Genomic DNA, 25264 nt, shown 5'->3' on the forward strand with positions numbered 1-25264 from the left:
AGGCATACACACTGGCCCACACACTCCATATATGTAATTTCATAAGTTTATTTCTACAGATATTGAGAGGAATGGAACACATTCAGCAAACGCTTACTTAGGGTGCTTTTGATCATTTCATCATATTCCCCTAGTGCAGATGGTGAGGAGGTCAAGTGCAAAAATATTTTCTTGCTCTAGATCACAGGTTCTCAAACTCGGTCCTCAGGACCCCAAACAGTGCATGTTTTCCAGGTCTCCTCACAGAATCGCAAGTAAAATAATTAGCTCCACCTGTGGATGTTTTAAAATGTCAGTGAGTAATGAGTACACCTGTGCACCTGCCAGGAGACCTGGAAAACGTGACCTGTGTGGGGTCCTGAGGACCGAGTTTGAGAACCACTACTCTAAATAACCAATAAGTAATATGTTTTTCAATTTTAAAAATGGACATTTGAAATGTATAAATATGGCAGATTTTATAAGGTTTTATATTTGTTATAGAGTTTCTGCACCTGAAGAAACAACATTTCATCTGCTTCACTTATCTCTCATGAGAGAGTATATTGACTATGAATTTTCATCATTAAAAGTAAGTGGTATCCAGTTAATGTATTATAAATTGCAAGTGAAGTACTGTATTTTATGCATAATAAAATCAAATAATTTCTTCGTTTCAGGACAAGATCTCATTTGAATATGATATAGAAAGAATAATTGATGACTGGATTTTAATGGGATTTCTTGTGGGCAATGATTTTATTCCTCATCTACCTCATTTGCACATTAACCACGATGCACTGCCTCTGTTGTACAGAACCTACATTAGTGTCTTACCTGAAGTTGGAGGTATGTAACGTTGCACACTTGTTGCATGCAGATCAATTTAATGTTTAGTTAGAATAGTGATCATTGATCCCTGTAGCAAATGCGCCGTCTGTACACACTATAGTTCCAAGCAGTTGTTTTCTTGGCCCATCATTTACCTATTAAAGATTGGTGTTCAGGCTCTGAAATTTAACACAATAAATAAAAATGACATTAAATTTATGTGCTTTAAATAGTAATATTGAGTATCAACGTGAGCAGAGTCTTAGACATAATATCAGAAAATATATTGCATTAATGATTCTGTAACTAAACAACAAAAGACTTCACAATTAGTTATACTAAAACTTGTCCTCCTTTTCATCATCCTCTAGGCTACATAAATGAGAATGGGTATTTGAACTTGGTTCACTTTGAAAAATATCTTGCAAAACTTTCAGCTGTGAGTATGTTTTAGATATTTTGATCTTTTAGATAATTAAAACAGTAGGATAATTCCATCCAAGGTTAAAGAAATACAACTACTGTGTAACGCCTCTTTATCCTCAGCCAATTGTGAGATACTCTCAACTACTCAAGCAGAAGAAGTTTATGACTTAAGGGCCTGAGTTGTACGCCATTGCCACTGCAGTTGCGATCCCGTGCGTGTGAGGAAATATGCAAAAGTTGCAGCTGCCGGGACATGTATTGAGACGCCCACCAGCGTCTTTGCAAATCCAAGCATCTGCGCACACAGACGCAGCTCAGTTGCAGTTCATTCGATGTTAGCAGTCCTATATAGGCCCCCATACATCTTATCGAGGATCTCGCGATCCTACTATCGGATGGGAAACGCCAATCTGCCAGTCGGAATTGCTGACCGGCGGACATCGTTGTTTAGCGATCCGTCACAGGATCGCTGAAATTTTACATGTTAAATTTCACCGATTTGACAATCGTGATAATTTTTTTATCGCGATTGTCATATCTGTGAAATACAACATGTTGGATTTCTGCGATTCTGTGATGCCGGATTGCAGCATCGCAGGATCACGGCAATCCATCGCTGATGGATAAGGGCCTTTACTCTATGGTTGCTCAGAATGGCTGCTGTAAATGAGACGACATAGGCCATGTTTACTAGCGTACGGAATCGCAGACCCAAGATGTGTACTGCCCCCGAAAATGTTGCCATAGGCCTTCATATTTTGCTAACACTCCCTGTTACCACCCCCCAAACATTCCCTGACTTTCAATCACACTGAGAATAAATACTCATTGCGAGCAACTACGGTAATGGACCTTAACGCATGCACAGTGCGCAGTGTGACGGATGATAACCGCTCAACTGCGTAAACATTAGAAACTGCCCATCCACTTTCATAGCACATTACAAGCAGTATAGACCAGTGAGCAGATGCCAAATGACTAAGGTCATAACCACTAGACCCCTGCTGGCTTACTAACTTGTTGTAGAATTCTTACAGAAGGCAGGCCGTAGTCCACTTAGGGAAGAATTAATGATCTGAAATACTTTGTCATTGCACAAAAATAGAAGTCTTGACAACGAAATACATTTCCCGAAACACCCACAGCCCCAATACAAGCAGAATACAGTAATCCGAATACACCTAAGTACACTCGTTCAAATTCATTCTAATAATGATCATGGGGAAAAACTGTTTTCTTAGCTTAGTTGTTCGAGATTCTATACATCTGAACTGTCTATAACAGCAATAAAGTAAACACATACCTGTAGTGCCTTGGGTGATTACAATCTTAAACAATGCTCTTTCCTTTCCTAAGGCTGTGTAAACACCTATAGATATCTGCCCAATCTGTCTGTTTGGAAGGAAAATCTGGTTTGTTTTCCAGTGTTTAGGAGCATATTTCTATTATTTGCTCCCATACGTTACCAGATTTTCCTTCCCAACAGACAGATTGAATCGATATATCTATAGGTGTGTACACAGCTTCAGGCTACTTTTTAGCCTAGATTTCCTCTATAGAGTGCCAATAACACATATACTACTGATCTTGCAAGTCTCTCTAAAGGCTTACTGTTGACCCTAGAGCTATTCCCTTAACATGCTGGGATGTATTAAGTCAAAACACTTTCAATTACATAGCAATAAAAGTTCACCATACTACTTGTCAACAAATTAACAGCCCAAAATTTCCTAAGGAAATATTAGATTGCAGAGCCTATTCATTTAAGAATAAAAGAACTGCTACAGCCTTCCCCAGTTCAATGCAAGAAGGCTAAGGAATATTTCTTGTCATAGGGGAAGGGCTATTATCCCATAGTACTGTGCAGGAAGGAAAGGAAGCTTTTGCTGTCTGTATTGGGTATAGTTTCCATTAAATATTTAAATCTGTGACAGGGATCTTGTTTTCCTGCAAACATGAAGGTGTCATTGCCAATATGTGCTGTACAGATCTATTTGGGATTTTCACCAATTTGTACACTCTATAATTTGGCTTCTAAATTTGGGGTGTCCCGTTTGCATTTTATGTCCAGAGCCCAGACCCATAACCTGTGGGATATCCTGAACCGATGTTCCCAATCCCCTGGCCTGTCCATGGTGCTAATCTAGAGGGTCCCCAGATCAATATATCTGGATGGAGAAGCACAGCCAAACCTATGTAACCGTTAAGTTAGAGGAACGTGTTGTAAATGTGGCTCTGCAACCTGAGACCTCTGTGCAAATACATTTATCATGTATAACTGTTCCCTGCTGCTGACTTGGTGTGCTCACTCTACATCTATTATTATAATTTTTTTTTTCTTCTAGTTTGATCGGGATCATTTCAATGAAATCTTTGTTGACCTAAAATGGTTTGAAAGCAAAGTGGGTAATAAATACCTCAATGAGGCTGCTGGCCAAGCTGCTGAGAGAGCTCGAAACTGTAAGAAAAAAAAGTCCAAGGTCAGTTCTGGTCTAGGAAAACATATTTCTAGAAACCAGAGCAGGTGTGCACTATATGAATCACATCACATACATTCTGTCCACTATGTAATGTCTAACTTTTATACAGCAGTCCAGGCAAATAACCTGGACTAATAAATCCACATAGTTAGCATAGCTACAGTACTTTCCATTTAAGGACTGCATTTTTTTGGCCATAATTGTGTTTTTTTGTATATTTAAAGTACCAGCGAATAGAATGCTTTAGAATGCTGCTGCATCCACAAATGTACTTGAGAACATTATTTCACACCGTTTTGCTTTTTTTTTAATAATATTTTTATTGATATTATTGCATAAAATTTGACAGAGAACATATTTCTCAACATACAATAGTAACAATACCATATCGTGGCAATGTAGAAAAGTCAAAAAAAAAAAAAAATAAACACATGGCATAGAATGATAAAAAGAAAGCATTCTCCTCTCTATAGTCAGTATTTTAAAGAATTCATACAGAAAACAAAGTATGAACCATTTAAGAATGAATTTGTATAAAATATTCCCATACAACCTAATTGATTTATGCATGACATGGTTTATCCTTAGAATGGTGGGTGACCTTTCTCTAGTATCTCCATATTATACCATGTGGTCATAACTGCCACCCTACGTATATTTTCTTTGAGAGATGGAGATAGATTATTGATATAGGGGAGCCATATTTCAAAGAAGTTCTTTGCATTATTTTCAATATCGAGTGAACTTTCCACCCAATCCATCTGATAGAGATACATTAGTCTTGGTAGCATAAGCGTTAAAGGAATGGGATTAGGATCAATCCACTGTGACAAGATAGTTTTTTTTGCTGTTCCCGCCACCCTGGCTAATAATAAACATTTTCCTTTTGTTCGTCTTGGTTGGGTCTCATTAGAATAATGGTTCCATAGCGCCCATGCCATTGATATCTCAAAGGAAATATGTAATATATTATTTATATAGGATTGTACTTCTTTCCAAAAAATCTGGACAATCTCACACGACCACAAGCAATGAACTATGTCAGCATTGGGAGCTGAGCATTTAAAACAATTAGAATTGTCTGATATTCCTGTTAAATGTCTAAGTTTTGGTGTGTAGTACGCTCTATGCAATATTTTATAGTGCATCTCAGCATATGAAGATGAGACTAACTGCTTATTTAGTGTATTCCAGGATGTAATGATGCATTGGAGCGTTAATTCCGGAAATGTATCTGACCATTTGGCTAAGCCTGTATCTACCTTAGCAAGATCCAAACGTCTTCGTACATAATCATAGAGCATTGAAGTAGACCATGGATCTCCCATCCTGCTCCTCACTACAGCGTCTAGAACATTGACTCTATTCAATTGATCAAGTTGCGACATTTTTTTTAAAATATAGCTTCTTACTTGAAAATAAGCAAATACTGGAAAATTAATATTAGGATAACGCTCCTTAAGTACAGACAAAGACAGTATTGTGGAACAGTCTTCATCTAAAAATTTGTAGATCGGGCTAAGTCCCCGAAGATTCCAGTCCCTAAAAGTCCTTGCAGATATATCATCTTGTAGAGTGACATCACAAAAAATAGTTTGAAACAAAGACTCTGTGTGTGAAAGATGAAGTCTCTTCCTCAACAGTCGCCAAGCAGAACAAGTAGTATTTAGCAGAGGGTTGCATTTAATCTCTGGAGCAATTTGTGAGGGCAGAGTATGCAATAGATTAACCAAATTACACTCAGGGCTGAAAGCCTGATCCAGTTCCTTATATGCAAAACAACTGCTATTCCCTATCCAATCGAGAGCATATCTATAATTGGCTGCGATGGCATAATCCTGTGCGCATGGTAAATTTACCCCTCCCAATGATAATGGTTGTTGTAACTTTAATAACGAAATTCTGGGTCGTTTGTTAGCCCATATAAATTTGGATAGTGCTCCATTAATTAGTTTAACATCAGTTTTTGCTAAAAGAAAAGGAAGCATCTGGAGTGGGTATAATAATCTGGGGAAGGAAATCATTTTATAGAGTTGGCATCTGCCCAAAAAAGATAAAGGCAAATGTTTCCATCGTTCAAAATCTTGTTGCAACTGCTGAACAGAAGGTGTAATATTAGCTGCATATATATTTTCTATCTTATTTGGAAACTTTAGTCCTAAATATGTTAGATGACCCTGAGCCCATCTAAAGGGAAATTGATCTCCCCATGCTAATCTAGCCTCCGCATACAGTGCTAAAGCTTCAGTTTTGCTAAAATTCACCAGAAAACCTGAGATGTCATGAAAATCTTTTAATATCCTCAATAATGATGGAAAAGCCTTCTTTGGTTCACTAAAATATAAAAGAAGATCATCTGCAAAAGCTGATACCTTAATCATAGAGTTCCCTAGCAAGACTCCCGTCCATAGATCATCTTTGATAAATGTGCGTATTAAAGGGTCTAAAGCAATATCAAAAAGCAATGGGGATAAAGGACATCCCTGACGTGTGCCTCTTGACAAATAAAAGGGAGAAGAGTTCCATCCATTAATTGTCAGGAAGGCAGTGGGGCGTGTATAAAGTAATCGAAAAATATTAATAAAGCCGGTACCAAATTGCTGCATGTGTAAGATACGTGATATATGTGACCAGGAGACGCGATCAAACGCCTTATCGGCATCACAACTAACTATTATAGTCTCTCTATTATTTATTTGTTTAGATCGTGTCAAAACTGCTATCAACATTCGTACATTATGTATAGATGTACGTCCCTTAACAAATCCATTTTGTGCTGGGTGGAGTATCCTAGGAAGAATATTTTGAAGTCTCTGAGCTAGTAACTTAGTGAACAATTTTAAATCCTGGTTTAATAATGATATGGGTCTGTAGGACTGAACTAATGTGGGGTCCTTTCCAGGTTTTGGCAAAACTATAATTCTGGCTTCGTTAAAACCAGTCGGCGGTGGTTTCCCTCCAATAATAGCATTAAATAAGGACAACAAATGTGGCAGCAATTGAGTGGAAAGAATCTGATAATATTCTGCTCCAAAGCTATCAGGTCCTGGGGTCTTACCTTTAGGTAATGTTTTAATTAACTGTATCAATTCCGTCTCCGATATTGGTTCTACCAAAGATTCTCTTTCCTCCTCCGTTAATAATGGCAAACCTGCTTCCCTCAAAAATCTTGTAGCTGACTCAGGAGAATCGGGAGGAGCCGTGTATAATTGTTTATAATATTGTTGAAATTGTTCTGAAATATCGGCTGAACCTGTAACACAAGTACCCAAATTATTCTGTAATTGAAGAATATTTGAAGATGTATTGTGGGTTTTGGCTAAGTTTGCTAATAATCTGCCTGGTTTATTACATCCACTAAAATATTTGTTACGTTGAATATTATGTGAATATTGGGCACGTTCTTCACACAAAAGATCGTATTCATTTTTAGCTTCCACATATCTCCGCCTATTCTCAGGTGTCTCGTTCAGAATGAGTGTGTCATACGTTTTAGTCAAGTGTTTGTTAGAGGAATCCAATTTAGAAGTTAGCAGCTTATGTCTCCTGGTCACATACTCCATAATCTGTCCTCGAAGCACCGGCTTTGAAGTAGCCCAGAATAAGTTAATATCCTCCAAGTGTTCAATATTATCATTTGTATAATTACAAAATGCTCCTTCTAAATGGGTACGGAAATCATTTGATTTACTCAAATACGCCGGGAATCTCCAATTATATGAAGTATATATGGGGGATTGTAATGAAAGAGTGAACCATATCGGAGCATGATCTGAGACTGCTATGGGTGCTATCCCTGAAGACTCTATCCTTTGATATAAAGAGCGAGATATTAACCAAAAATCTATTCGTGAAAAAGTGTGATGTGGATGTGAGTAAAAAGTATATTCACGAGATACTGGATTTTGACATCTCCACGGGTCGCACAGTTGCAGTGAATCTACTAGCAACTGTACAGGGGACACCAAAGCCTCTCTATTTCTACCTGGAATGTTGGATCTATCCAAACCTTGAGATATTACACAATTAAAGTAACCTCCTATAATCAATTCACCTTCCATCCAGTCATTCAGTCTAATATATAAATTTGTGAAGAATACTTTATTTGGACCAGTAGGAGCGTATATAGTAGCCAAGGTATAGATCGAATCATGTAGTGATATCTTTACAAAGAGATATCTACCTTCAGGATCTATCAATGTGTCTTTAATAGTATATGGGATATTTTTGCGAAAAAGAATCAAAACTCCTCTACGCTTGGACGTGAAGGAGGCAGCTTTATAGTCACCTATCCATGTATCTCTTAATTTATTGGGGTCCCTAGAATTCCAATGCGATTCTTGCAAAAATGCCACATCCGGTTTCATGCTTTTAAATGTTTAAGGACCTTACGTCTCTTGACAGGCGTATTTAATCCCTCCACATTCCATGAAATGAATTTAAGTACTGACTTAACCCTCGTGGAATCTGAAGAAATCACTGCCATATCAACCTATTCCCACTCTGGGTGCTGAACAGTAAATAATCCTAATACTTGCACCACCCCCACCCATCCCAGCGAGCAGGTATCGGGGTAAGAGAGCACACTTTTCACGAAACCACGTCATGATAAATATAACAAAGAGAACATATATCTCCGTAAATAACCATGTAAGTAACAAATAACATTTTTGTGAATTTTTACGAACCCAATAGTGCGATTGGAATAATCGCCTTATATAACAATGATCTAAAAAACGTTTAGAAAAGAGAATTGTAATACCTATATAGGTGTCATGAGACCATTGTAAACACAATAAAATTATGTTGCCCAAAAATTTTTCTTGATATAAAAACTCTTGATAAACTAGAAGAGAAACTAGCATGGGATTTGTTAATGGTCCACATTTTGGCCACCCAGAACACCACAGCAATAAAAGTATTACCACTGCAGTATAGTATATAACAAAAAACTGTACCATAATATTAAAATAATTAAATGCAAATATCAACAAACAGATATAGAGAACATTTAGCATATAGAACCTGAATGTACTTCACTCATAGGGAATTCTTCACATATAATGAAGCATCTGTGACCCATCAATCATAACCCTGCGGTGAAGTGTCAGATGGAAGTGAGTCCACAAAGTTCTTTGCAGCTTGTGGTGTTTCAAAGAAATACGTTTTTCCTTCATAGGAAATTCTCAACTTGGCTGGATATAATAAGGCGAAACGGTGTCCCCTTTCAAATAAACTTTTGCAGATAGGAGCGTATTCCTTTCTTTTTGTTGCAACCATATAAGAGAAGTCTTGGAACAGGAGTATCTTAGCTCCCTGATATCGTAGCTCTGATTGTTTTCTGTATGCTTCCATTAGTCGAGCTTTGTCAGCATAATTCAATACTCTCATAATAACAGGTCGTGGTCTGTTTCTGGTGTTTTGTCTGTCTGGACCAATACGATGGACCCGTTCCACCATCAGCACTCCCTGGTCAGGGACACTCTTTAATTCACGAGGCAACCATTCAGAAACAAGTGTCATCAACTCAGTAGTTTTAATGGTCTCAGAGAGACCAATTATGCGCACGTTGTTCCTCCTGTTTCTATTTTCAAGATCTTCCAACTTATCTTGCATGGATACTGCTGCCTTTTCTTGGGTTAATAAGTCAGCCTTAAGTACAACAAGCTCATCCTCCAAGTCTGAAATCCTTTGTTCCGCCTCTGAGATACGTTGATCATGTTGTGTCAATTGTGTCAAGGCTGAGTCTAAAGAGTCTTTCAATGGGGCTAATTTTTGATCCAATAATGAAGCTAAGATGTTGGTAATCTCATGCGTTGTGAGAGGGCCAGCAGTACTGTTGGTTCCAGCATCTGACTCCCGGTCCCTAGGGCTACTTCCCGGGCTAGCATTCTGAGAAGTCGGGGAAGATGAGGAGGCGGCCGAAGGAGCCTCTCGTCCCCTGCCCCTTCCTGTCTGATGTCCCCTTAGGACCTCTAGGTGTTTTGACCACATGTCGATCCATAGCGCTATCTGACTGTTAACAGTAAGGACTATGACGAAAGTGTGTACAGTCAATTGATGTAAATGTCTGTTGCCCTTGTTATTGGGCTCTGATTCTGGTGTTCTGGGAGTGTGTGGAAAGGATGATAGCCCACTACTTCTTACCAGGACCCCCACAGAAGATTAGTGATAAACGTCCACTTTTCTTACTACTCGTCTCAATTGAATAAGACAGTTGTGTTTTAATATAGACTCTGTGAGCCAGCAGTCACTCAAATAGGACCGCCCACCAGATTTCAGCATTGACTTTCTTTGTAAAATTAAGTTTTTAGTATATGATGACTGTATTCACTCTTTTGATTTGAGATAGACAGCTGTTCAATGTGGCCGGAGGTAATGTGGTATTCGATGAAAGATTATGTCAGAGCAAACAGCAGTACAAACGCAGCTTATAACTGCAGCATCTTCAGAGAAAAGCAGTTAGGCCGTGTTACTACAAGTTGCAGTGTCTACCTGGGAGGGAAACCCCAGCAGGGAAAACCCACACAGGAAAGTCCTCTATGAAGTTTTGTCTTGTCAAAGATAAATTTATGGGAGGTCTATCTCCAGGTCACAAAGGGAAGCCTTTTAACCAGCACATAATGGGGGGAAGCTGCTGTATATAGAGAAAGCCCAGTAGTGTATGTGAGTTATCCAGGAGTTTGCACTCCTCAGCATAGACCCATGGGTCTTATTCAGCCAAGGGAGAGCCAGATGCTATAGGTATGTCACCCAGGGCACTCACCCCTAAGTCTGGCCCAGTCCTGGATGCAGGCAAGTCTCAGAGTCCGTCCTCAAAACGGTGGCCCCCCGCGGGATGCGGCTCCGACCGCGGGCGTTTTCCGGCTGTTGGCGGTCTAAATTCACCCACCGCCTGTCTCCACGTCCCCAGCAGAGCCCAGCGGAGGGTCAGGGAGACCGTGGAGATGTCCGGCGGTGGCGCGGCAACTCCGCCGAATCCGCGGGCTCACAAATCTAGTCCCCGGCTTCTGGAGGTGCAGTAGGCCGCAATGACGCCGGAGCCGGAGGTCACTCCAGGAACAAACAGCGGGGCTCAGCAGAGCATGCGGCGGCTCAGGGCAATCGATAGGGCCCCCCAACACAGCCGGTATTTGGGTATTGGTGTCCTTTTAGTGGGGTTTCAGAGGAGCCGATCTGGGACACGTCTTCCTCCCTCAGATGTCAAGCCACGCCTCCGTTTTGCTTTTTTTATTCCTTTAGTATATAGTTATGTTCTCTTAGACAAGCAAATATTTTTCCATATTTTTATTTTTTGACATTTTTCATCCTTCCTAGTCGCACTGGTTTGTTTTACATTGTGCTGTAGATGATAGATGGTATCTGCACTGTCTGTAATGTACTAGGTATTTTGTAGTGGAGTTTTCACAGCAGACCCATAAAGGAATAAAGGTACCTACTTACACTGCCTTTAAGGTGACCATTTATTAAAATGGGATTTTTGTACTTGCATTAAATCCTATTTTCTCTCTTGGTGGACACTGAATACAATATGTAGAGTGTGCTGAGAGGAGCTTGGGCAATTTAAATTTACTGGAAAAAAAAGCTTAAGCTCCTCCCCCTCTATACTCCTATAGGCTCCTTGGGAACTTCAGTATGTGTCTCGCAAAGGTCCATAGGACAGAACCAGCAGTACATAGAGAGGAGGATAACAACATTCTCCAATGAGAGCCAATGCGCCGTCACAGAAAAATAAACAAACGATGAACATAAAAGAAGTCCAGTTGAAAAATCCAATTTTATGTAGAATCCAGTTTGCGGACAATGGATGCAGTAGTTGTCTCTAGGGAAGTGTACGCTCAGAAGCTGTTATGCGCTGCTGCTTACATACAAAACTGGTATCTTTTGAAAGCAAAAAGTATTAAATCAATAGAATTTTGTCAGGGTGTTCACCGAAAACAAGTTGTTGGCCCTGCTCAGCAGTCACCATGTGCTCTTTTTCCAAGAGTTCCCACCAATCATTTTAAGCAGCAGTCTGTTTGGATGTTGACAACCTCACTTGTGGACATCCTAAAGAACCAACTGGTTGTCCGTCCTATTTAATTTCTGCAACATATGAACAAAGGGCCAATTCAGAGGTGAACACTGTTTAAATTTTTACACAGTTTCCTGACGGTAGGTAGGCGCAGTGCGCAAGTGCTTCCATATAGCTGCAACGTTGGGCACAGTGCTCTACATGCCACAGCATGATTGACACGCTGCTGGTGTTTGGGGGCGGTGACGTGGATGCAGTTTCACTGTCCTCGGCAGCATAGTTGAGCCTGACATCCTGAGTAACCTGGTACCAGCATATAGAATGTTCATACTGTGTATCTGATGCTGCATCTTTGGACGCAGGTAACGGATCTGAGCAGCCAGCCGTGGGCTTTCTTTTAAAATACTCCACCAGCGGTATTAGCATAATGCCTTCAGATCCGCTGCGACAGAAGACACAGCATCGATCCACACTGCTTCCCGTAGTCCCATGTAGCGAATGGAGATAGCTCTCTTCTGAAGATGTCCCTTTTTTAAAGCCAGGATCACAATGTTCTAATTCAGGCTTAGGGCCTGATTCAGATTGTGAGATCGTTGGCCATTGTGCATGCGTGTAAGCTGACCTGTGCACGTGCAGCAATTGAATTGCGATTACGCTCATTGATTAGGCAGTGTTTGGAGCCAGTGGGGGATGGGTGGTAGAGTGGGGGGCTCCTCCTCCCTGTGCACATCAAGAAGGATCTCTGCAACTTACCAGCACGTGCTCCGTTTCTCAGCAACCCCCCAGCAGTGTCTGTTTGCTCCATCTAGGCTGAAACTGCAATTTTGCTGGGGAAAAGTTCAGCAATGAATGAAACAGACAAATGAAGAGTAATGCTGCTGCTTCTGGTGCTGTGATGCTTGTGTTAAAAGCTCACTGGGCTGTCTGCTCCTGGCTTGAAGTACTGAGAAACATTAAACATGGAGGTGTGTGTGTGTGTGTGGGGGGGATGGATCAAGTTGGTTGTGACAAAACCAGTTTATGAATAGTCTATCTCCAGTGCTGGGAAACATTGACTAATATATACAATAAAAAGTGTTGAAAAAAGATGTGTATTAGCAGGTCACCTGTCCTATAGGGCTTGATTCAGAGTTGTACTCAGTAGCACAGCCGCTGCGTCTTTGTATGCAACCGCTGTGCTACAATATGCAAAGGCTGCAGGAGGCGTCTTTTGTAAATAGATGCCTACTGCCGACTTCTGTGATCCGCTGTATTGGAGGCCATACGCAGACGGATGATTTTTACCTAGCGTAGGGCTGGTGCCAGTTTCAATGATGCAGTTGATGGTGATGTCTAAAGACGCAAAAAGCATTATTGCAGCATCTGTAGATACTGGGAGTGGGCGTCTCAATCCTTGTACATTCAGAATCGTGTATGTACTCCAGGTAAGGGCTTTGTAACAGCATTAGCGTGAAGCCGCAGACGCAACTGCAACAAAAGACGCAAGAAAGGCTGTGACTACCTCCAACTCCAAATCAGGCCCTATGAGGAGGGATTATCCGATCCCCTCCACAGACCCCACCTCCTCAACAGACCCACCCCCACTAGGGCAGCTTTCAGACATTTCCTGGGCTGGATTTTCATCCCAATCCGCCCCTAGAAGGGTCCATTCCACAGAGTGAATGCTTCCAAATTTTCCACCCTTGGAATAAATGCTGATCCAATGGCTGAAATATTTCACTCTGACCATGGCATGTAGCTGCTCGCTCATGACCCAGGGCACTCTTGTGCCCCATGATGATCTATGTTAGCTATAAGTGCAAGAACTGGTGAGCAAACAATTAAAATCTGCTCTGAGAGGACTGAAGAGGAATGCCTCCACCCCCCCCCTGCCCCCCCCTCCCAGCCTCAGCATCTGTCATCTCTATAGTCCAGACCCAGATGGAGAGCAGGTGACCCTGTTGTGGTTGTCTCCTTTCGGTCACCAGCGTAGTGGGGACAGTGATTAGCTGGCTAGTAAGTACTGGTGAGACATGTTTGATGTTAGAATTAATTTCAATGCCTGAATGGAATTGTGAAAATTGTGCTACCTTCAAGGTGGACCAGGGGCATTCATGCAAAGAAAAACTGGCACCTGCCTGCAATGTAACAATATCCTATTGTAACAAGAGTATCTTGTCCTGTGGTAAGAATACCCTCGGCTGATGAGCGTCAAACAAAAGTTTTAGGAAGATCCACTGGAAAGGAATCAAGTTGAATTTCTTGAAATTGAGAATTCCAAGGTCCAGGATGTCTCCAGAACATAACCCTGCAGGAAAACAGAAGAGTTAGTGTAGCAGTTTATTCAGGTAAAGGAGGGCCAAAGCACCTTATTCTGAGAGGAACAGTCAACGCGGTCATGATCTTTGTGGACACTGTGGCCCAGTTTTAGACTAGTGCACAAAGCTTAAGATGATGGGATTAAATGGAATTGAAAGGCATTGTCCTGCTTTGGACCAAACAAGAGCTGAGTAAAAATTTGTTCTGCTGTTTCTGTCCTAGGATAACTACTCCTGTTGAAAGTCGGTACTTGATGGCTTTCCTTAGGAAAACACATTTTATTTTAACTCCAGGAACAACAGTGGTGAGGAAGCATCTTGTCAGGCACTTCAGGAGATCTGTGATGTATCCCTGACTTACAATGTGAGCAGAAGAGGGTAAAGAAACAGTCTAAAGTTGTTTTCTTTTATCGGCATACAAGCAGGAATTTCTGATTTCTCGCTGCTCCTGATTTCTAGTGTTTGCCTGATGGCACCTACTAGATAATCCACTCCCAGTTAACTGATTGAATCCCAATCAGATCACAAGGAAACCTCAGGGTCTGTGCTTTTCTGCCACCATACCTTCCACCTTGTAGGAAAACGCAAATTCAGATTCACCAAGGGGAACCCTGAGAAGCTACAGTTTCTGTGGTCTATAAGTGGCGAAGGTAACCTGAATTCTGTCCAAAGGAGAGGACACCTGAAGCAGACCAAGGACCCCAGAGAGAACAATGTCTCTTTCTGTGCTAGCTTGACATATGGATTGGATGTAGAAAGGAGTGTCACTACTCTGCTACTTAGGGTGTGCAGCTGTGCAATATATTGGGCTCTGGTTGGCTCCACCATCTCAGTGGGTGCTCTCTTCACATGCTGTGCATATTTCGTAGACTGTCGGAGGAGATTGATAGAACTACTGCAGGAGGATGTGGAGCTAAAGCACAGAGTTTACAGAACCTTATACACCTCACCGTTGTTTTCCTGCAGATGAGAGAGCAGACAGGGATGAGAAGAAGCTGCTGGCTGCTTCGCTATGTGTGCTCTCGTGTATTTGTCATATAGAGAGCCATTCCAGGGGAAAGTGCCAAATGGATAGTACCTCCTCCAGGGTCCAGCACTGAAAGTTCGCAAACTGTTCAAAGAAAATACCCCTTAGCAATCCTGCAGCTATTGTGGCTGCCTTAATAGGCAAACTTAACCTCAACCCACCCAATCAAGCTAAGGGATGCCGTTTAAAGTTGGAAAAAATAAATAAATGTAATAAACTAAGTTTGGAGTGGCTGCCTAAGGCAGCTAGGAAAATGTGCAGGTCCTGTAGGCACTTAAACAACTGAATTTCCCAGGCAGCCTATGGGGGTATACAGAAGAGAGCTAGACATTTTTCCCAGTAAATTGAAAGTGTCCAAGGTCCTAACACTGCACGCTATAACCCATTGAATCCAGTGTCACCCAATTAGATGCTAGAGAAATTATCATCATTTAAATAAAATCATTGTTTCATGATCACTTATATATAGGTCTTTTTAAATGTGTTTTGATATGTTTGATCATTTAAGGACACGCACAACTTTGATAGTTATGCCATGCCATCTTCGTACACAATCTGTAGATGCTGTACAAGGAATAGTGTTGGCATCTGATTTTGTAGATAACATTGAATTGATTCACATATTTTGGCTCTGTTTCCACAGGGTTTTGATGACTCTCTATGTTTAGGTGCATTAGAGAAAGATAAAGAAGAAAAGTGTAAGTAAAGAACTTATTTTCAGTATCAATGTAAGTGTCAAGGTTGTTCATACCACTCTGTGATAAACTACAAAAAGCATAAAAACAAAGGCGTCAAAGGAACAGACTCAGGTGCTACTATATAGTTACAGTAAATTGCGGCTTTAGGGGGGAATTCAATTAGCCTCGTTAATTTAACGGTTGTGAAAATGGGTGGTAGTCTCGGGCTTTAATGACTGGGGCTATTCGATTAGAGCCCCTTTTTCTCACCTGTTAAACTACCATGGTAACGGTTGTTAACACAAGTTCCCAGACTGATGTGTTATCTGGAATTTTTGGGGGGAGTCTGATCAGATCCGAAAAAAATCCCCTTTAACTGCAGCCCGCGGACTTCCATCAGGGCTAATTGAATAGTCCCGGGGTATCAATTAGCCCGCTGTAAATTACCATGGCTAATTAAATTCCCCCCTTTTAAAGAGGAATATTCAAAGCTTCCTAAAATATACAAAATACCAAACTACAAATAGCACAATCCTACTAATTGACATAGGCCCTCATTCAGAGCCGGACGCTCTGAGCAGAGCGCTCGCTCTGAATGAGGGCCGTCCTCCATAAAAATGGAGCGTCCTCCTGGACGCTCGTATAGCTGTGGGTCACCACCCACAGCACATACGAGCGTGCAGGATGATGGTCGCGATGGTCTCGACCATCGCGACCATCGCCAGTGCGACCAGAAGCCTGTGGTCGGGTTTTTCGACCACAAGTCCTGGAGTGATTTTGGCTCTATCAGAGCCAAAATCACTCCCACTGACATCACTAGTGATGTCAGTGGGGCTGGCTTCAGACGGTAGGTGTTCCCTTGGGAACCCCTCCGTCTGGCAGGCACGTCCACCAAAGGGGGCGTGCTGTCAATCAACATCGACAGCACGCCCCCTTTGATCAGACACAACGAGCGAAGGAAAGTCCTTCACTCGTCGCGTCTGGCGCATGCGCACGACGGAGCTCCCTCCATCGCGCGCTTGTGCAGTGCACACCATCGACCCACTTGCGAGCGGACAGCCACTTGCGAGTGGGTCTGAATGAGGCCCATAATTGGTAACATTGTTATCTATTAATCAGTTAACGTATATAGGCAGATTTGTTTGTTTAAATGAAAGAATTGACTCCAACATAAACAAAGAAATGTATCAATCACACAAACATCATATTAAAAATAGTTTAAGTCCAATGATATATGAATCAGTCTTCCTTTTAGGAAATATTGTATATAAGTTTTTGTTCGTAAATATAATGAATGTTATACCATTACTCCCATACCCACACGATAGCGATTCTATTTTACAGCTTCTGCTAATGTTGGGTGACATCTGATTGATGGATCAGCCGCCCAATGGGCAGAATGATCCACCGTTAGTACATATGTGCCCAGCTAGTTTGTTGCTCATAGCACGCTATTCAGGCCTCTGTGTCGCGCCATGGAACGTTACGTGATGGCTGAACTTTGGCGTACCATGGTAGTCTTCAACGAAAGATGCGCTACGGTATGTAATACACCGCTTAACCGCTGGGTGGCGAGTGCTCCACTGATGTAATTTGTGCTGAATACCATACTGTTAAATTGGATGAATATCACAGTAAAGCAGTGTATTTGCATATTGCATGTTCGCACAACCAATATTTTTAATATCGCATAAGAACGGGACGCAAATCAGTACACATACCGACACATACAGTAGCTGTACAGTAGTGTAATTGCCGTGTTCTTATGACTGTATAACCGATACTATACATTAATGAGATGCACGCACAGCTTTCAAAGAGACGGAAGAATTATTCTCTAATGGTGGTGTGCACAAGGATGAGCCCACTATTGACATTGTACACATTGCCTGCTGTAATTTGCAGATGTCACATCACATACACAACGGTGCAGCTCTTGATATGGCTGGCGTGTGGGCTAGCTGTTAGGTGATCGCCTTGCTACAGTGCTTGTACCGTGGGTTCAAGACCTGGAAAAGCTTCTTTCTTTTTTTAAAATCTTCACTACAGGATTAAAAGAAATCACTTGGTGGTGTGTGAGTTCTGTCATTTATACAGATATCTGTGTTGACCAAAAAGACGCACTCCCAGCATTGCATAAAGACCAAGCTATTGAAGTTCAGTTTTGTTAGCCAACCCTTACTGAACTCAATACATTATCCACAATTTCCCACCACCTGGCATTTCTATTCTGCTTTATGCCACTGCTGTGTGCTCAAGAAAGTGGTGTACGGCGCTCCAATACAGTATCCATGTAGCGCCCTGCTATGGCATTTAGAGTCTCATAGTATAGCGCATGCCCAGTTGAGCTGCTCGGGAGTCACACAAAGTGCATCATGTCCCTTCCCCCAAAGCAAGCAAGAGCCTTTCATTACCATAATAAAGGATGCTTTGTTAGCCATTTAAGCAGTCAGCTCAAGGTTTGCCCTTGTGTCCTGAAAAGGTGAGGAATGGTGACTATTGCCAATGACACCATCCCGCATCTGCTAGGACAACTAATGTGTCGGTCGCTGCGGCACTGCAGAATACGCAATGGCATGTTTTAGCAATTTGTAGTTTTGTCTTAATAGTGGTGCAAAAACCATCACTGAACTAGAAGTCAACCCGTGTCTCTATATTACAAACTGACTGTGCGTTGTCCCAGACATACACTTTAGTGAATGCATGTCTTAGAAACTAATAATGGAGTCACAGAGGGGTGCCTGGATTACAAAGCGACTGTGCGGTTTAAGACGTACGCTTGTGGCACCGCTTTGAATAGTGGGCATCCCCGGTTTGAGAACTGGAATGGGAATATTTTTTTATGTGTGTGTATGTGTGTATATATATATATATATATATATATATATATATATATTTATTTATTATTTTTTGAACAGTTACAAATATTGTCTTGCTGTGGCGCAAGCTTCCCCCCGAACATGGTACTTGGGAGCTGACACACATGAGGAAGCAGAGCCAGAGGGGGAGGGGTAAACTGAAAGACACAGTGGTAGGGAAAGAGGCAGAAAGACATGGGAGGTGAAGCTGAGAGACACAGTCAAGGGTGAGGCTGTACAGATACAGACAATGGAACCTACAGTACAATACCTGTGCAGAATAGGTCCCCCAAAGACATACTGTAATTGTATCAGGCCCCACCGAAGTATAATGTTTAGCCAGCCAAACTATATTGTTACTGTACTATTACACTTTTTTGACAGTATAAGACAGTTCATCAAAACATACTGTACTGTCCAGTACTGGAAGAAAAAAAACACAAGTACAGAAAGAATTAGTGTGTAAGGAGAAGAGGTCGGTGATGGGTCTTTGGAGTACAGGAGAGGAGAGAGACACTGTGAAAAGGAAAAAAAGTAGAGAGACAGAGAAGACAATGTAGTGTACAGTACTTACGGAGAGTAAAGGCGCTGCTGGGCCTCCTGGGCCAGGGGGGACTGGACCCCTTGGGTGTGTGTTACTGTGAAAAAAACAAACAATGTTACTGTATTTTGCCACAGAACAAAAAATGTCAATAGATAGAGGCCAAAGGTAGGATTACTACAGGTATTATTACACTTTGACAGTATCCACTTACTGTACAGTATGGCTCATGGACACTAGATGAGGTGTGTATGAGCCGATATCGTGAGCCACGGGCTCGGCAGTGGTGCTGGCGTTGTCAAGTGTATGCACACTTGCTGATGCCGGCAGCGAGGAACAACGAGGAGGGTGGGAGGGGAGGCCATGCTGCATGTACATTATTAAAATCAAGAGAAGTATTGTATTGTACAAGAATACAAACCGTCTCCTCGCGGGCTGGCAGGTTCCTCCTCCTCCAGGTCAATGACCTGGGCATCTGTGTGTATAAGAAAAAATATTATAAAAAAAAAAAGGCAGTAGCAGTACACTAGTGAACAGAACTGTTGTAGTCATTACCACTCTCAACTTCCTCCTCCTGCGGCGGCGATGATGGTGGTGTCTGCACTGTGGTAAAAAAAAGAACACTGAACCATCAGTTTTCCTCTAAACAATTTGGAAACAAATAAACCCCTACTATACAATTCTTGACCAGAGCCACCATAACACAGTACATTTAAAAACTATAAACTCTCTCACTTTTTAAACTGGCCCAATGTAACAGAGTCCAAGAACATGCACCCTCCCATGTTTTTACAGGCAAAAAACTCTCATGATGTAAACTCTCATCCACATGTTTTCCTATTTTGAAGATAAAACTAGTGTGTAAGCCCCTTAAGACAGGTCACCGAAACTTACTGTACAGTACTGAAAAATAAAAGAAACACAAGTACAGAAAGAATTAGTCTGTAAGGAGAAGAGGTTGGAGATGGGTCTTTGGAGTACAGGAGGGAGAGAGAGAGACACAGTGAAAAGGAAAAAAACGAGATAGATACAGTAGGTCAATGTAGTGTACAGTACTTGGGCCAGCTTCTGGCTCCTGGGTGGTGGGGGATGTGGCCTGGAAGGGTCGGTGGTGGTGATCTGTGGAAAAAAAACATTAATGTAATTTTGACACCGAAGAATTAAAAAAATGTCAATACTGTAAATGGAGCCCGAGCGTATTATTACACTTTTTTGGCAGTATAAGACAAGGTGACTGAAACATACATGTACTGCACTGTAAAAAAAACACAAGTACTGTACAGTAAGAATTTGTGTGTAAGCAGAAAAGGTTGGAGATGGGTCTTTTGCTGCATACAGTATACAGTAGACTTTTTAGTTGAACGATATTGACGATAACGTTATCGTTCACGTGGTTTCAGAACGACAATGTACAGTAGTGTACAGTGGTTACGAGACCTGGTAGGGCGACTTAGAGCTGCTACGACCTCCATGAAACTGGTGCCTTTCCCTTCCTGTGGAAAAACAAAACACTAATGTACAGTAAAGTTTGATTGTAAACAATTGGACTATACCAAAACTCCTACTGTACGAAAAGTCTTTACCTGAATAACAACACAAACAAATACATTGTACCTTAGTACTAAAACTAGTCTGTGAAGCTGGCATTGGGCCCAACATGGTACAGTAAAAAAAATACACAGTATAATTACAGAAGGTACTGTATGCCCAAGTGGTGCCACGTCACACAGAGGCTCTGTGGGCAACACTGTTGCCACCCCACGAGCTGTGCTTTTGCCTTGCAGGGTGCCAGGATCGCCACCCTGCTGCCAGAATTGCTGCCGGCACACCCTGGCGTTTATAATTTTTAAGACTCTCTGGACAGTGCACTGTACTGTAGTTTAGAGGGAAGGCGAACACTTAACCTATGTGAGACGTCATAATGTCAGACTTAAAGGGGGCGGGCCGGCACAGATAAACAGTGTCTAAGCCGACATAGATTTGGTCGACAGGCATTAGGTCGAACAGGAAAAAAGGTTGACTGTGACTCAGTGTGTCGCCCATTAGTCCTTGTCAATCTAATGACCCTGTTAATCAAATGTCTGTCGGTATTGTGAGTCCGAGGTAACTACTGTCAGTCACTGTCAGTTATTCAACAACCTACAGTATAGTGTATATCACAGTAGTGCATTGTATTTGTTACTGTATACTGTAATTACTATAATTGTACAACAGTACTGTACTTAGTATGCAGGAGGCACCTTCTGATCCTGTTCAAATGAGGTGCATCCCTGCGCATAAGGTCTGACCATCGGCGCTGCAGCGCCCGAACACTGCACTGGCGGCCAATCGTGAACAGAATCTCTCGCCTTGCCCTAATATAGGCGAGCCTCTCCTCCCGGTTATTGGAGACAGGTCTGTCTCTCCACTTCACCAGGAGAAGAAGCTTGCTTGGGGTCAATCTTGTACTCCTTGGAGCCATCTTACCCACTATAAAATGCATGACGCACTCACGACGCTATGTGCGTGATCATAGCATTATCAGTACGGATACTGTACAGTATGTAGCTGCCGTCTAAAGCCCTTGTCCCAAAATCTGCGTCCTAAACCCCAAAACGTGACCCTCAACACTTAACTATGTGTCTGCAGGGTGCTGGTCAGTAATGGATCAACAGTACATGTACAGTTGTTCTGCAGCATTATTGCGCAACTGTTAAGACAATACTACAAATTTCTAAAAAATGCCATTGTGTATTCTGCAGTTCCTCAGCGACCAACACATTCATAGCGGCACATCAGTTGTCCTAACAGATGGGGGATGGTGTCCTTAGTCACCATTCCTCGCCTTTTCAGGACACAAGGGCAGACCTTGAGCTGACTGCTTAAATGGGTAACAGAGCGTCCTTTATTATGGTAATGAAAGGCTCTTGCTTGCTTTGGGGGAAGGGACCTGATGCTTTAAAAACAGTCAGTTTGTAATACAGAGACCCCACTTTGAAACCGCTCACTGCTAGTTTCTAAAGTCATGAAATCACTATGACGGTGCCGCAAGTGTGCGCTTTAAAATGCACAGTCAGTTTGTAATACAGAGATCCCACTGTTAAATAGAGCCCACTACTACTGTAGTTTCTAAAGGCATGAAATCACTATAGTGTCCAAGTCTGGGACGCACTGTGTGTGACTCTCGACACACTGGGCATGCGCAGTACTATGAGCCTCCCATACGCCACAGCATAGCGTGACTAGCAGGGCGCTACATGGGTAAGGTATTGGAGCGACGTACACCACTTTCTTGAGCACACAGCAGTGGCATAAAGTAGCATAGAAATGCCAGGTGGTGGAAAGTTGTGGATAATGTATTGAGTTCAGTAAGGGTTGGATAACAATACTGAACTTCAATAGCTTGGTCTTTATGTAATGCTGGGAGTGCGTCTTTTTGATCAACACGGATATCTGTATAAATGACAGAACTTTCACACCACCAAGTGATTTCTTTGTAATCCTATAGTGGAGATTTAAAAAAAAAAAAAATTTTTCTTTTTTTTTTTTTACCAGGTCTCGAACCCACGGGACAAGCACTGTAGCAAGGTGATCACCTAACTGCTAGCCCACATGCCTGTATTTTCATTGTCTGGAGCTGTTACCCTCCAAGGCTATGACCACGGCCTGGGTGTTTAAGGTCATTGAAGAATGGATATGGGCACTGGAAGATACTATTTCAGATGCTACCAGAGAACAGCTGACCATTATCTCCCATATTCGGGAAGCGGCCTTCTTTTTGGGTGAAGCGCCATTAGACACTGGACTTCTGGCTTCTAAGGCATCAGCTACTTCAGTTGCTCGCAGAGCGCTTTGGTTAAGGTCCTGGAGAGCAGATGCAGGATCCAAGAATGCTCTGGAAGCCCTGCCTTTTGCTGGAGACATACTGTTTGGAATGGAATTGGATACCATTGTGACTACTCTCGCCGAGTTAGAGGCTGCCAGTCTGCCCTTGATGGCTACATCTAAGCTTAGACAGTCTTTTTTTCGGTCTTTTCGCCCTCAACGAAAGGCAAAAGGACAATCTTTCTCCAGACAGTCCAGTTTTTGCAGGATCACCAGGCCGCAATCTAAGAGATCTTGGTCGATTAGACATCCAACTTCCAAGCCAGAAGACAAACCCTCTGCCTGATGGCAGGCCGACTTCTTTAGTTTGCGGATACCTGGCATCAGACAAGAACAGACGCCTGGGTCTGAGAAGTGGTCTCTCAGGGGTACGCCCTTACTTTCTGGAAGTGTCCCCCTCAGAAGATTTTTATTTTTTTTTCTGTACAACTCCCCCATCAGATTCTACCAAGGCCTTAATCTTCCAGGAGGCCATTCATTCCCTGCTGGGTTTAGGGGGTGATAATCCCAGTTTCTTTGGCCCAACAAGAAAGTGGTTATTATTCCAATCAGTTTTTGATTCAGAAGCCCAACGGGTCCTCCCAGCCTGTTCTGAATCTGAAATACCTCAACAGACATGTGCCCAAGTTCCAATTTCAGGCACTCCCCTTTGGTCTGTCAACGGCCCCTTGGGTCTTTAACAAAATGGCAGCTATGACAGCCCACCTCAGGCATCAGGGGGTCAGAATACTTCCATACTTGGATGACCACCTGATATTGGCACAGTCTCCAGCTGTTGCAACATAATCTCAGACTGACTTTTACCTGCCTACAGATGCACGGCTGGATCATCAATTGGAAAAAGTCTTCTCTTTCTCTAGTACAGTGGATGGTACATCTAGGTGCACTCCTGGATTCTCTGGCACAAAGGATATTTCTGCCAAGAGACAAGATTTTGGTCCTCCAATTGCGTGTTTGCAAATATCTCAGCAATCAGAGGTTATCTATCCACTCGATGCAGGTTCTGGGGTCCATGGTCTCTACCACAGAACATGGTGGAATATGCTCCGTTCCACTCCAGGCTCCTGCAACAACTGATTCTCTCCCAGTGGAACGGGCAGTATCAGTTAATACGGTCACAGATGATCAGTCTCTCACCGGAGGCTTGACTTTCCCTCTCATGGTGGCTGCAAACTTCTCATCTGGACAAGGCTCGCCCCTTCTGGATACCAGATTGGGTGCTCCTCTCCACGGATGCCAGCCTCTGCGGATGGGGCGCAGTGACAGGTCGTCATACATTTTCAGGGAAAATGGATGACACAGGAAAGTCATCTGTCCATAAACATCCTGGAACTTTGTGCAGTTTACAAGGCGCTCAATCTGACACAAGACCTACTTCAAGGCAGGTCCAGTTCCAGTCCGACAATGCGGCTACTTTGGTCTACCTAAATCATCAGAGAGACACGCGAAGTCTGGCAGCTGTGAGGGAATGACAAACATTCTGGTATGGGCAGAATGTCATCTTCCAGCAATCTTGGCAGTATTCATTCCAGGAGTCCTCAACTGGGAAGAGGACTTCCTAAGTCGCCAGGATATACATGCCGGAGAATGGTCTCTCCAACCGGATGTCTTTTAGCTCTTTGTGGACAAATGGGGTCTACCAGAAGTAGACATCATGGCCTCGGGTCACAACCACAAGGTCCCCAAGTATGGGTCCAGGACCAGAGATCCCTCAGCTGACCGTGGATGCTCTGGCTGTCAGGTGGGTCTTCAAACTAGCGTACCTCTTTCCTCCGATCTCCATCCTCACCAGGGGCCTCAAAATTCCAGCTGCAAGGCAGCACAGTAATACTAATAGCTCCTGCTTGGCCCAGACGCCATTTGTTCACCGATTTACGGAGTCTGTCAATATACACATTCCGTTTCCACTTCCTCTATGGCCGGATCTGTTAGCGCAGGGTCCCTGCCTGCATCCGGACTTACCTCATCTGTCTTTGATGGTGTGGCTCTTCAGTTTTCCATCTTAAGAGCCAGAGGTTTCAATCTCTCTGTAATTCAGACAATGCTTAGGGCACGAAAGCCTTCCTGCATTTATTAGAGTTTGGCATTCTTTTTTTCATTGGTGTACCACAGAAAATTTTACCCTATGGTTTTTAGGGTTCCCCGGGTTCTTGCTTTTCACCAGGCAGGGTTAGACCTCTGCCTCCACCTGGCCAACCTGAGAGTTCAGGTGTCTGCACTGTCAGTTTGGTTCTGGCATAGGATTGCTCCCCTGCCAGATGTTAAAACTT

The 25264-nt window shown here is 42.6% G+C and overlaps 1 protein-coding gene across 2 annotated transcripts in view; it reads left to right on the forward strand.

The window, feature by feature from the left end:
* The window catches only part of XRN1 (5'-3' exoribonuclease 1), a 209917-nt gene that overhangs the window by 56268 nt on the left and 128385 nt on the right, over nt 1–25264 (forward strand). For both annotated transcript variants that reach the window (XM_088446275.1, XM_088446277.1), the window contains exons 7-11: nt 484–571; nt 660–828; nt 1182–1249; nt 3582–3716; nt 15698–15752. In XM_088446275.1, the coding sequence (XP_088302401.1) occupies nt 484–571; nt 660–828; nt 1182–1249; nt 3582–3716; nt 15698–15752 (515 nt within the window). The remainder of the gene's footprint in view (nt 1–483; nt 572–659; nt 829–1181; nt 1250–3581; nt 3717–15697; nt 15753–25264) is intronic.

This window comes from Taudactylus pleione, unplaced genomic scaffold (assembly GCF_031769625.1).
Source record: "Taudactylus pleione unplaced genomic scaffold, aTauple2 ptg000395l, whole genome shotgun sequence".
Taxonomy (NCBI): domain Eukaryota; kingdom Metazoa; phylum Chordata; class Amphibia; order Anura; family Myobatrachidae; genus Taudactylus; species Taudactylus pleione.